This window comes from Mesoplodon densirostris, chromosome 10 (genome assembly GCF_025265405.1).
Source record: "Mesoplodon densirostris isolate mMesDen1 chromosome 10, mMesDen1 primary haplotype, whole genome shotgun sequence".
Classification (NCBI taxonomy): Eukaryota; Metazoa; Chordata; class Mammalia; order Artiodactyla; family Ziphiidae; genus Mesoplodon; species Mesoplodon densirostris.
In genome coordinates, this window is record NC_082670.1 from 58,285,314 (window position 1) to 58,298,224 (window position 12,911).

A 12,911-nucleotide genomic window follows, 5' to 3' on the forward strand; every position below is an offset into this window, starting at 1 on the left:
TAACTATTGCTACACCATATTCGGGGGAGCTATACCAAAGGAAAATAAAAAGTGACCCTCACAATTACAGATGACACATTCAACCAAACACCAAGTCAGAACCTGGGAAACAAAATATAGAAAACAGGAAATAATGTAAAACAACAACAACAAAACATCCGATTTGTATTTTCAGTGAGATCATAAGATAGTGAGTAGAATTTAAAGGAATTTTTCCTGAGAACATATACAGCTGTAAGACAGAAAAAAAAAAAATTTAGGAAATGATAAATGACAAACAGAAGCAATAAATAAATGATCCATGAAAACTAACATAAATTTAAGGAAACTTCATTTTAGTCAGAAATCTGGCTCCACTGTGTAAAGAAAGCACTAATGAAAGATGATCTACTCCAAGGCCTGCCGTGAGGTAACTCCTGACACAGAGGCTCTTCTATAAAGCTTCCTAAGGTGGTGTTTTGTTTTAAATTAAAAAATCAAATGAGATCTAACTTATTATAGAAATAATAAAAAGTTAAGAAAACAATTGAGTGAAAAGGAGATAATTCTGAGGGAAAAGAAATGTGAACCTAAAGTCCAATTTTTGAGTTCTTATATAAGGGCAAAGAAAAGCCATTTTGAAATATGCAAAGATAAATATATATGAAAATTGAGAACACACTAAAATCAAACAAAAATTTTAAATGGGAAGCGTTTCCTAATAAAGATTGGGCAGGAATAAAGGCAGAAAAAAAAAAAACGCAATTAATTTCAATTGCTGAAAATGAAAATGTCTTTGGCTCAATTTAATTTAATGGTTAAGGGAAAAAAATGACATGAATAAGATAAAATATATACTTTTTAAAAGGCTGGGGAAGTAAAACAGAAGTTTTATTCCTGACACTGACAATGAGTAAGAAACTTCTAAGAAAATAATGAAACAGGTAAGGAGCAAATACAATGAACATAAAACAGAAAAGATAGGAAAGAAAAAATACTATTTCAAGATTGTAGTAGTCAAAAACTTTCACCATACATAAAGTACATGAAGCAAGAATTGTTAGGAAAATAAAGTTGATAAAAATTAGAATCAGAATTTGCCAGATAAAGCAGCTTTTTAAAAAATGAGACCATGAAGAATTTGAATAATAAACAAACTAGATTTAGTAATGAATAAAGTACCCTATAAATGAATTCCATATTTTGCAAATACTAAAAGACTATCTAAATTTATGATGTATTAGGATACTAACAAAATTCAGGTTATTCAATGAAGAAGAAATTGTACAACCAAATCGTATGATCAGAATATCATGAGATTACAAAATGATAAGAACAACAAAAGAACCATCTGAAAATGCAAACAATATCCTTATGTAATTCAAAGAGAAAGTTGAAATGGAAATTACAAATGATTGAGAATTATAAAATAAAGAGAATGTGATAAATCTAAATCACTGGATGCTGCTAATGCCAAACTCAGAAGAAAACATTACAATAAGAAAGCATTATAATATTAAACAACAAAAACTATGACAAATTATCTAAGGATATACCACAAAAATCTAGGGGAAAAAAAAGAGGTAAGCCACAGCAAGTCAAAGAAAGGAATTAAGAAACATAAATGTAGAAACTAAAGAACCAGACAAAATTAAAGAACCCCAATGGTACAAATAAAACAAACTTGAAGCTTATAAAAAAATCCATAACAATACCTCCAGTAAGTGTTTTTTTTTTTAAGAACATATAATAATATAATAAGAAAAAATGGCAATATAACCACAGTGGAAGAAACTTTTTTTTTAAATTAACAGTATACAACCTCATGCCAAAGAGTCTTAAAATCTATATGAAATAGATATTCTGAGAAGACACAAATAACCAAGAATACTTCAAAAAGAGATGCAAGAATGCTCAGTCTAAACCACTAGAAATGTTATTGGATAACTTCGAGTCAGCAAACCCTAATAACAAAATATGTTAAACAACAGAAAAATTATAGAAAATTCTACAAAAGACTCATATTAAGTAAATACCAAAATCTTAATTAGCCAACTGCATCTAGCAGCATCATAAGGTACAACGGCCAAGCAGAATTTAGCTCATGAATGTACAATGGATAAATGAAAAGAGATAACCATTTCTAAAGATATTAAAGGGATATTTGACAAGATTCCACATCTATTGCTGACCAAAATTTAGCAAAATAGAAATAGGAGGAAATTCTCATAACCTAATGTAAAGTATCGAGAAAGGTATCCCAGACATCATATTTAAAGTACTCCCATTAAACTCAGGGATAAAACAAAGATTTCAATAATTTCCACTATTTTTGAACACTGTTTGAAGGTGCCAGATTTAGTGAAGCTTACAAAAATATTAAAACAGAAAGAAACGAACATTTCCGTAGATAGATTCATAGATTTCTTCATAGGCACTGGATTTAATTGCTGAAAAAAACCTTCTGGTACAGCAGTATTAGAAAAAACCATTACTTAACAGGAGAGGACAAACTGATCACAGAAACTGAAAAGGCATTTAAAAAACAGACCCATATATTTATGGAAATTTACTACATGAAAACAGTGATATTTTAAGAAAAGACTGAACTGTAATTCACTACATGCCACTGGGTCAAATGGCTTTGTATTTGGGGGAAAATGAAGTTAGATACCTGTATTTCACACAGAAATAAAACTGAGTTAGATCTAAACCTAAGACACAAAATCATGAAAGTTGTAAACAATTGAATATTTTATAATTGAGAAATGAGGAAGGTTGTTTTAACTATAACAAAACCCACAAAAGGAGCATTGTCTCAAAGCCAAAAAAATTCAAATTTCTATATATAACAAACGATAACTTAAACAATATTTGAAGAACTGACAAACTGGTAGAAAATATTTGCAACATAGAATTAACTAACAGTCATCCTTCAGTGTCCACAGGGGTGGTTCCAAGACCCTGGGAGGATCCCAAAATCTGTGGATGCTCAAGTCCCTTATATAAAAATGGTGCAGTATTTGTATAAAACTTACACATATCCTCCTGTATACTTTAAGTCATCTCTAGATTACTTATTATAGTTAATACAATGTAAATGATAAGTAAATAGTTGTAATTACTGTAAATGTTCTATAAATAAATGCCAGCAGGAGGCAAATTCAAGTTTTGCTTTTTGGAACTCTCTGGGATTTTTTTCCCCCAAAATATTTTTAATCTGAGGTTGGTTGAATCCACAGATGCAGAAGACATGGATAAGGAGAGCTGACTGTTCTTATAACATATAAAAAAGGCCTTAGAAATAAGTGAGGAAAAAAATGCACAAAGTATAAACTGGCAATCCAAAGAAAAACTATTAAAGGGAAAAAAAACCCTAATGTCTCTAATAATCCAAGAAATGCGAAGTAGAATATGAAACAATATTTCAATTATTAAATTTTTAAAATCTTCAAGACACTAATAATGCACAATGTTGGTAAAGGGTGGAGAGAGAACTTCATAAACCTCAGGGAGAAGGGAAGCTGCCCAAGTACGTGAAGTTTAAAAAGCAAGTGTAAAAAAAACATTATTTTTACATATATGTAAAATATAAATGCTACATTTACATTTTGTAGTAAATACAGTTTGTATAAGCAAGAACAGAAGTTTGGAAAAGTACATACTGAGTGGCTAGAGTGGTTAGTTGCAGAACAGCAGAATTCAAGTGTGGAAGATTTATTTTTTTTAACTCTGTTCTTTTGGGCACCTTCAAGATGTGGATGATGAGAAATATTAAGAATTTGTCTGTCATCTTTTACCACTGCCTGTAACTTTTTTACTGTTTTACATTTGCCTGCTACCACCTATAACATGGTTATACACACACACACTCACACACATACATGCATATTATGTCTATTATATTCTGTATGCAAGCATGTTTACTTTGTAATCCTCTGTACTATTTAAATGTTCAATAATAACTGTGTATTACTTTTATTATCAGAAAAATAATTCAAAAGTAATTTTCATTTGGGGTTTAAAAAAATACCAATGATTTATTTAAGTACACTGAGAGAGAGACATACAGACAGAGAGGTGGACAAACACACAAAGAGAAAGAAAAAAGAAAAGAGAAGAAAAGAAAAGAAAAGAAAGGAAAAGAAAAGAACCTACCCGAATTATGAATCTGATTGCTGCACATCCAGAAGTTGCCATGACTTTTGCACTATTGGGGACGAGATTAAAAAGTGTAGGTACAATGGCTTCAGCGCCATGATCAAACTTGTTTCCCAAAACTGTTGAAAGATGGCTATAAAGGAAGGCAGAAAAATGTTTTTTAAAAAAAATAGTTTAACATTAAATATAGGTAGGACCATACAATTTTAAAATATTCTTTTACTGAATTAACAAAATTTTTATTTTAACCAGTTCCAATGGCAGAAAAACAAAAGAGAGAAAGGCAAGTGCAGATATTACCTATTTCCTTCTTTTCCCCGTCCTTTTACTGCCTAGTGCAAAGTTGAAATTTGGCATTTTAACCATCTCTTTGCAATGGAGAAGTCATCTGATCTCAGAATTTAACCATTAACATGACAGGTAAAACACTCAGCTCTGATTGTCCTGAACTTTAGTCTTTAACCATTGGATATTTCCGTTCCGATGCCCCAATATCAATCTTAAATTCAACTTATTTTACAAATAAGTAAAATCTTTCCCAAATCAGTACTCCTCTATTTCTTTCTTTTTTTAAAAAAAAATTTTATTGGGCTTCCCTGGTGGCGCAGTGGTTGAGAGTCCGCCTGCCGATGCAGGGGACACGGGTTCGTGCCCCGGTCTGGGAAGATCCCACATGCCGCGGAGCGGCTGGGCTCGTGAGCCATGACCGTTGAGCCTGCGCGTCCGGAGCCTGTGCTCCGCAACGGGGAGAGGCCACAACAGTGAGAGGCCCGCGTACCGCAAAAAATAAATAAATAAATAAATTTATTTTTGGCTGTGTTGGGTCTTCATTGCTGCATGCGGGCTTTCTCTAGTTGTGGTGAGCGGGGGCTACTCTTCATTGCATGTGTAGGCTTCTCATAGTGGTGGCTTCTTTTGTTGTGGAGCATGGGCTCTAGGCGCATGGGCTTCAGCAGTTGTGGTGTGCAGGCTCAGTAGTTGTGGCTCACGGGCTCTAGAGCACAGGCTCAGTAGTTGTGGTGCATGGGCTTAGTTGCTCTGTGGCATGTGGGATCTACCCGGACCAGTGATCAAACCCGTGTCCCCTGCATTCGCAGGCGGATTTTTAACCACTGTGCCACCAGGGAAGTCCCAGTACTCCTCTATTTCTATTAATGAGAAATATTAATATTTCGGTCACAAATACTCCCTGACATCTTTGGTGTAGGATTTCAGAATTCTTGATTGAAAACAGAACTCTACCATACATTGATTAGTTGGGTGACTCTAAGGACATCTGTCTTCTCTTTCCAAATTTGTAGTTAAACAACTAAGCCAGGCTAATTAATTTAATATGATTTTGGGTAAAACACTTAGGAAGAATGCTGTAATTACAGTTCTGACAATGTTTGTGGCAATTATTTAATTTCTATATACTTATACCTTATTTAAAATACATGGTTGGGGTACAGTTAGTTCCAGAATTTCAGGTTCCTGGCTCAAAGAGGTACTCAGACTCAGACTTACTTACTAGTGTTCAGTTATACCTTCAGTTTTCCAATGTGAAACTCAAATCAGAAGCAGTGAGGTGCCACCTGTGTCCAGATGTTGCTGTCTTCCTTTAAAGAGTGTAAGAGTTTTGTTCTGGTAGGCCAGTGATATACTTTGGAATCAGCTTGATCTTTATAAGCTTACTGGGAGGGGTGGCCTGAGAATACTGCAGAGTACTCAGCCTCCAGAGTAGCCTGAACAGTCCTATTCCTATACAACAGCCTTTCTGGGGTCTCTACTGAATGCCCTGGGTGTTCAACGTTTCTCCAGTCTGGCTCGTCAGAACTTGAACCTCTCCCGGCCCAGGTGAACTCTGGGAATTGTTGTTTATCTTATAGCTTCCAGTAGTTTTTTCCAGTCCTCAGGGAGTTGTACCTTTCACATGCACAGATTAGTATTCAATTAGACTCATGGGATCCCCTATGCAGATTTCTATAGCTCTTTTTCTGTATATCTCTCCTCTCCAGTGTTCTGCACTGCAAATTTTAGCCACTTCAGCTTTCGGAACCTCCAATCTGTTTCTTCTTCAACTCAGTAAGACTGCCTTGCTCTGCCTGCATTCTCCCTCCCTCTCCACGGTCCAGAAAATGCATCCAGGTCAAAACTGTGCTGATCATACTGTTCAACTGACTTGTTTGTTTCAAGAATTACACTCCTGCTCTGCCTGCTGTCCATCATCTGTACACAGTTGTCTTAACATATTTTCTCCAGTTTTCTGCAAGAGGGCTAATCTTGTACCAGTTGTTGCATCATGGCAAGAAGCAGAATTCTCATCACGGACTATTTTTGAAGGTTACAATTTGTGGATTTTTGTTTTGTTTTGCTATCAAGAGATATTCAATTATTTCGGTATATTGACTTGTATCTAGCAATCTTGCTATATATTCCCTTAATTATGATAAGTTATCTATCAATTCTTATCAGTTTCTGCATGGATAGTTATATCATTTGTTAATAAGAGCAGTTTTGTTCCTTTTCTTGCAATCCTCATAGTTTTTATTTCCTGAGAGGTTTTTTATTTGTTTGTTTATTCTGCTCTGACTAGGATATCTAGTACAATCCAGATTGTGAATATTAATAGTTGGCATCTTTGTGTTCCCTCTCTTCAAAGGAATACAACAACATATACAACAAAGTATTCTGGTTGGGAGAAGTGGTAAAAGGAGTTTAAGTGTTCTACCATCCTTAAATTTTAGAAAAATATAAACATACAGAATAGGTTTAGACTTTGATAAGTTAATGATGCACGTTATAATTCCAAGACAACTGCTAAAATATCAGAAATAAAAAGCTTAATATCCAAATTAGCAAAGAGAAAGTTACATATAGCCAGTTCTCAGACCCATTCACTTTCTTCTTATACTCACAGAGTTAGTGACCAAAAACCCACCAGTAGACTTTAGACATATAAACATATTTTAAGGTTGGTATAAAGTGCTATTAAGAAAGATTTTATTTTAATCACACAAATTTAATCCTTACATATATGATTTTTGGAACATATATATGCTTTTTGGGGGTTATCCTGCTAGTGCTTTACTGAATAATCACTGAATCAATGAGTACAAAATTCATTCATAAAAAATACTTATCACAAAAAAGAATATACTTACGCCACAGTAATGCAAGCTTCTCTAACCACCTGGGATCTAAGATCCTTAGCTGAAAGTTTAAGTGCTCCATCCAACAAGCGTAAATGTTGGAAAAAGCAATCATATTGTGCAGCTCCAGCAACAAGCAATGATCGAATTTTCTTAAGCTGAAATAAAGAGAATTTTCATTACTGACATTAAAAAGTGGCAGTGCAAAAAAAAAAAAAAAACTACCTAAACTTCACTACTGGAACAAAATTAAAAATTTTTTCATTATACTTCATTATATAGTCAGACATTTTAACAGCATTAAATGTATCTTATAAATAAACATGCAAACAAACAAAAAAGCTTTCTGGAAAAGAATATTATAGATTTAATTATATGCATAATAGACATGTAACGTATGAGTAGGTAAGTAAATTTTAAAGTTTTAAGGGAGTCTTTTCAAAATTGTCACAAAATACACATTAAAATAAAATTTACCATTTTAACCATTTTAAAGTATACAACTTAGTGGCAATAAGTACATTCAAAATGTTGTGCAACCATCACCACTATCTACTAAGAAGCCTATTTTTAAAACAACCAAATTTGGAAACTATATTCATCCATAAGCAAAAGTAAAAAATCAAAAGGATCAACCATTAAGTCATCATCATCTCCAATATTTTAACATTATCACACTTACTTTGTGACACAAATAGCTCTTTCTCCCTATTTCTAAACCTTTAAGAATAGGATTGCCAAATGTTTTCCATATAAACATCATACATACCTAATAAAATTAATCAGTCAATTGAGATACACTCAGGTGCACATCTGTGCTCACACATACAAGCTAAAAGTTTACCTATCATACCCATTATTATGTATAATTTCATATTAAATTCTGTGGTTTTCTAAATTTTTAAAGGTATCTTTAAAGTTAAAGATGAATTAAGGATGGAAAACATAAAAATAAAATACTGTGGATATTAGAAAAACATCTGAAAGAATAGTTATACAATCTTAGGGTATATAAGGTAGGCAAACTATCATAAGCAGAAGAGAAATCAGAAGGCATCTAAACAACTAAAAAAAATTACAATATGGTAGGAAAAAATTATCTGCAATATATAAGTACAATACACAAGGAATGACGGTAAAATAAGAAAAAGACAAATAACCAAATATTAAATTGGGCAAAATAAATATAAGAAAATGTGTTCAACCTTACTAGTGATAAGCAAATGCAAATTACAACAAAGACACATCATTTGCCTTCATTAGATTGGCAAAGGTTAAAAAGACTCGATAGCACCCAGTAATAGCTCTTACTGTTAAGATCATGGATGCCTAATACCTTTGTTCAAAATATTTTGGAAATGTCTACTAAAATAAAATTGCATCTACTATTTACCCACCAATCCACTTTTAAAAATTTAACCTACAAAAATAAAAACACCATTGTTATGAATATGTGTAAGGATGTTTATTGCAATATTGTTAAAACAGCACAAAATATAAAAACAAGTCTATCCAAGTTTCTAGAAACATACAGCCCACCAAAACTGAATCAAGAATAAATAGATAATTTGAACAGTCCAATTGCTAGGAGTGAAATAGAATCTGCAATAAAAAAAAACTCCCTGCAAACAAAGTCCAGGACTGGATGGTTTCACTGGGGAATTCTACCAAACGTACAAAAAAGAACTTATACCAATCCTTCTCAAACTCTTTCAAAAGACTGAAGAGGAGGGAATACTCCCAAAATCATTCTATGAAGCCACCATCACCCTGATACCAAAATCAGACAAAGACGCTACCAAAAAAGAAAATTATAGGCCAATATCTTTCATGAATATAGATGCAAAAATCCTCAATAAAATATTAGCAAACTGAATCCAACAACACATAAAAAGGATCATACACCATGGTCAGGTTGGATTCATCCCAGGGTCACAGGATGGTTCAACATACACAAATCAGTGTGGTCAAAAACCACATGATCATCTCAACAGATGAAGAAAAAACATTTAATAAAATTCAACATCCATTCATGATAAAAACTCTTATCAAAGTGGATATAGAAGGAACATATCTCAACATAATAAAAGCTATTTTTGCCAAACCCGCAGCCAATGGTTTATGCCAAACTCAAACCCAATACTCAATGGTGAAAAGCTGAAAGCCTTCCCACTAAAATCTGGAACAGGACAAGGATGGCCTCTCTGCCACTTCTATTCAACTTAGACACAGAAATCAGACAAAAAAAGAAATTAGAGGTATCCAAACTGGAAGGGAAGAGGAAAATTGTCACTATATGCAGATGACATGATAATTTATATAGAAAACCCTAAAGACCCCACACAAAAACTATTAGAACTGATAAAGGAATTCAGCAAGGTACCAGGATACAAAATTAACATACAGAAATCTGTTGCATTTCTTTTTGTTTGTTTGTTTGTTTGTTTTTTGGGGGGGTGTTTGCGGTATGCGGGCCTCTCACTGTTGTGGCCTCTCCCGTTGCGGAGCACAGGCTCTGCACGCGCAGGCTCAGCATCCATGGCTCACGGGCCCAGCCGCTCCGCGGCACGTGGGATCCTCCCGGACCGGGGCACGAACCCGTGTCCCCTGCATCGGCAGGCGGACTCTCAACCACTGCGCCACCAGGGAAACCCTGTTGCATTTCTTTACATTAACAATAAACTATCAGAAAGAAAAAGTAAAAAAAAAAAAAAATTCCCTTTATAAATCACATTAAAAAAAAAAAAAAACTAGGAATAAACCTGAACAAGGAGGTGGAAGACTTATATGCTGAGAACCATAACACGTTGATAAAGGAAGCTAAAGATGATTCAAAGAAATCATCCCATGCTCTTGGATTGGAAGAATTAATACTGTTAAATGGCCATACTACCCAAAGCAATCTACAGATTTAATGCCATCCCTATGAATTTACATTCCCACCAACAGTGCAGGAGGGTTCCCTTTACTCCACAACTATGTAACCCTAAGGAGAGTCATGGTCCCAAGGCATCAATGAAGTTCAAAAAGTAGCACATGTGGAAACACTAACAAATGCGTGAGACAGGCTCCACCTGATTAGCAAAACAGAAAACAATGGACCCTAACTAAGAAAAGGCCTATTACCTCAATGTGTCTTCTAGAAAGAAATGTTACCTATCAGACTCTCTATTTCATAAGCAAATACCAGATAGTACTACTATTGAATTTCCAAGTTTTTGATAAAGAACACTGAAAAAAAAAAAGGAGAGGGATAAGAAAATAAAAAATAAAAAACTTACTGCATTGGCACGCTGATCCCAGTCGTGTTTGTCATCTGACAAAATTTCCCTGATTTTATTTAATGTTTCTTCAAGTTCTCGACTAGAATAGATCTTAAAGAAAAGATGCAAAATTATAACATTAATATTTCTTGCCACAGCAAAATTATGCCCTCATGTTCAAATAATCTTTCCAGTAATAGTATCATTTCCCATTCTAGCACCATTTTTAAATGGAGAATGAAAATACATTATAGATAATAATAAAATAAAATGTTTTGTCTTCCTTACCTGTTACCCAGGTAAGGGTATTTCCCCACTTATGAGTAACTTCAAATATACTTTTAAAGTACTTTGTCATTTAAAAACAAAATGCAAATATCCTACAGATTAGTAAAAACAGGACTGAGTTCTCAGAATGACTTCAGGTATATAACATATCTATTGCATTCGTATACTTATTACACAATATTGCAAAAGGACATGTTTTAGGTTAGTCCCTCCTCCGACCGTCTCGCTAAACTGTAGCCAGGAGAGCTACATGTTTTATTCCCTCTGGAGCTAACTGTCTGCCAAACTCCATTATCCTTTCATTCACTTAACAAATATTCACATAACAGGGATGTAACATTCTAGGCACTAAGGACACTATGGTGAGCAAAAATAGTCATGGTCTTTGCCTTACGGAACTTATAATCTAGTCAGGGAAAGAAAAATATTAATCAAATGATATAAAATATGAAATTGAAAATAGAAAGTATCACCAAGGAGAAGTACATACTGCCATGAAAGTATACATACAATAAGGGGTTTGAACTAGTTAGGAAAGTCAAGCTTGAATTGAGAGCTAAAGCACGAGGCAGACATCATTAGACAAAATAGAGAAAGATCAGCCTTCCCTGCAGTGAACAGCATGTGCAAAGGCTCTGTGACAGAAAGAAACTGAAAGAAGGCCAAGTACAGTAGTAAAGAGTGCAAAGGGGATCAGGGGAAGAGACAGTGACCCAAGGCCTAAGTCAGTCAGTGCACAGTATTTCTCTACATCACAGTCAAGGTTCAGAGGTGGGCTAACGACCTAAATTAGTTCAGTTAGAGTGAATTTCAAAGTTTTACATGGTCAACTGGGGAAGAGGCAGAGGATACTAAGGGAGTGATGCTTGGACAGCTGCAGCCATGTTGCTGACCATGAGGGAAGACGATGCAGAAGAATCCAGAAATGAGACATAAGAAAGAATGGGGTCCTAGGTACCATCTGAGTAGTACAAACAGATACTGCCAACAAATAGGTCCTATTTATATTTTCCACTTTCAACAGCCATTAAATTCCCCTTTTACTTAAAACAAAAACTTGCCAAAAACAAGAGTACAAAGGGGAGCAAGGCATGAGACAAGGCTGAAGAGGCAGGAGGGGAACCAGATAAACATTTGTTACAGAGTGATCACTGGAGGCTTCTGAGCCTTTCCTGCCTCCCACTTTCCCTTCACAAAAGTCCTTCTGCCATATTTAAAAAGAAAGGCAGGTTCCTCTCCCACTCCTAATCTTATTTTGATGCTTTGCTCTGGAATACAATGCCAGGCTCCCCCTCCCCTAACAAGGGAAAAAAGGGTCGACTCAATAATTTACTTCAGTGAGGGGGTACATAATTTTTTAAACATTCTTTTAGAGGGCATACAGAGAGAAGAAGTTTGAATATCACTAAGTTAGGAATTGGCTGCAATAAAATAATTCCTAGGTTTCTAACTTGTGTAACTGATTAGGTTTCCACATATAAAACACTGGAAGAGTAGGTTTGAAAGGGGAAGATCATGAGTTCAGCTGTGTGCACCTTGAATTTGAGATGCCTCTGAGACATCTAAAAGGAGATGTCAAATAAACAATCAGTGGAAAAATTAGTTTTGCACTAAAGAGAGTTCTGGCTGAGCGATAAAAACCTGTGCATTACCTATGTAAAGGCAGGAAGCCACGGATTCGAAGGAAGGAAGGAAATGGAGAGCGAGAAGAGAGGCCTAGAACCAACCCTTAGGAAATCGCAGTATTCAACAGTCAAGTAAAGAAGGATGTGGCTTTAAAGGATAAAGAGATGAAGTGGACAGAAAGGTAGGAGGAAAAAAATGGAAGAACATTGTATCATAGGCACCTTTAAGAAAAAAAAGTGGATGTAGTTGGGACACTGCAATGTAATATGATTCAATGATATGAATGGATTCAATTTTATTTCAGCCTCACTGAAAAAATCACTTGGAAGTCTAATTGTACCAACAAATAAAAGTTTGGTAAGTCAATTCAGGAAGAAAAGAATTTGGAAAACAGGGACAAAAATAAATAATATTACAAACAGGTACATAGGCAATATTCACGGGGAATGCCACTTTACTGGCA

General features: G+C 34.7%; 1 protein-coding gene across 3 annotated transcripts in view; it reads right to left on the reverse strand.

Annotated features, from left to right (window-relative positions):
- CLASP2 (cytoplasmic linker associated protein 2) overlaps window positions 1-12,911 on the reverse strand; it is a 181,849-nt gene that overhangs the window by 96,974 nt on the left and 71,964 nt on the right. For all 3 annotated transcript variants that reach the window (XM_060110136.1, XM_060110135.1, XM_060110134.1), the window contains exons 10-12: window positions 10,553-10,645; window positions 7,284-7,429; window positions 4,138-4,273 (exon numbers count right to left, since the gene is read on the reverse strand). In XM_060110136.1, coding sequence (XP_059966119.1) covers window positions 4,138-4,273; window positions 7,284-7,429; window positions 10,553-10,645 — 375 coding nt within the window. The remainder of the gene's footprint in view (window positions 1-4,137; window positions 4,274-7,283; window positions 7,430-10,552; window positions 10,646-12,911) is intronic.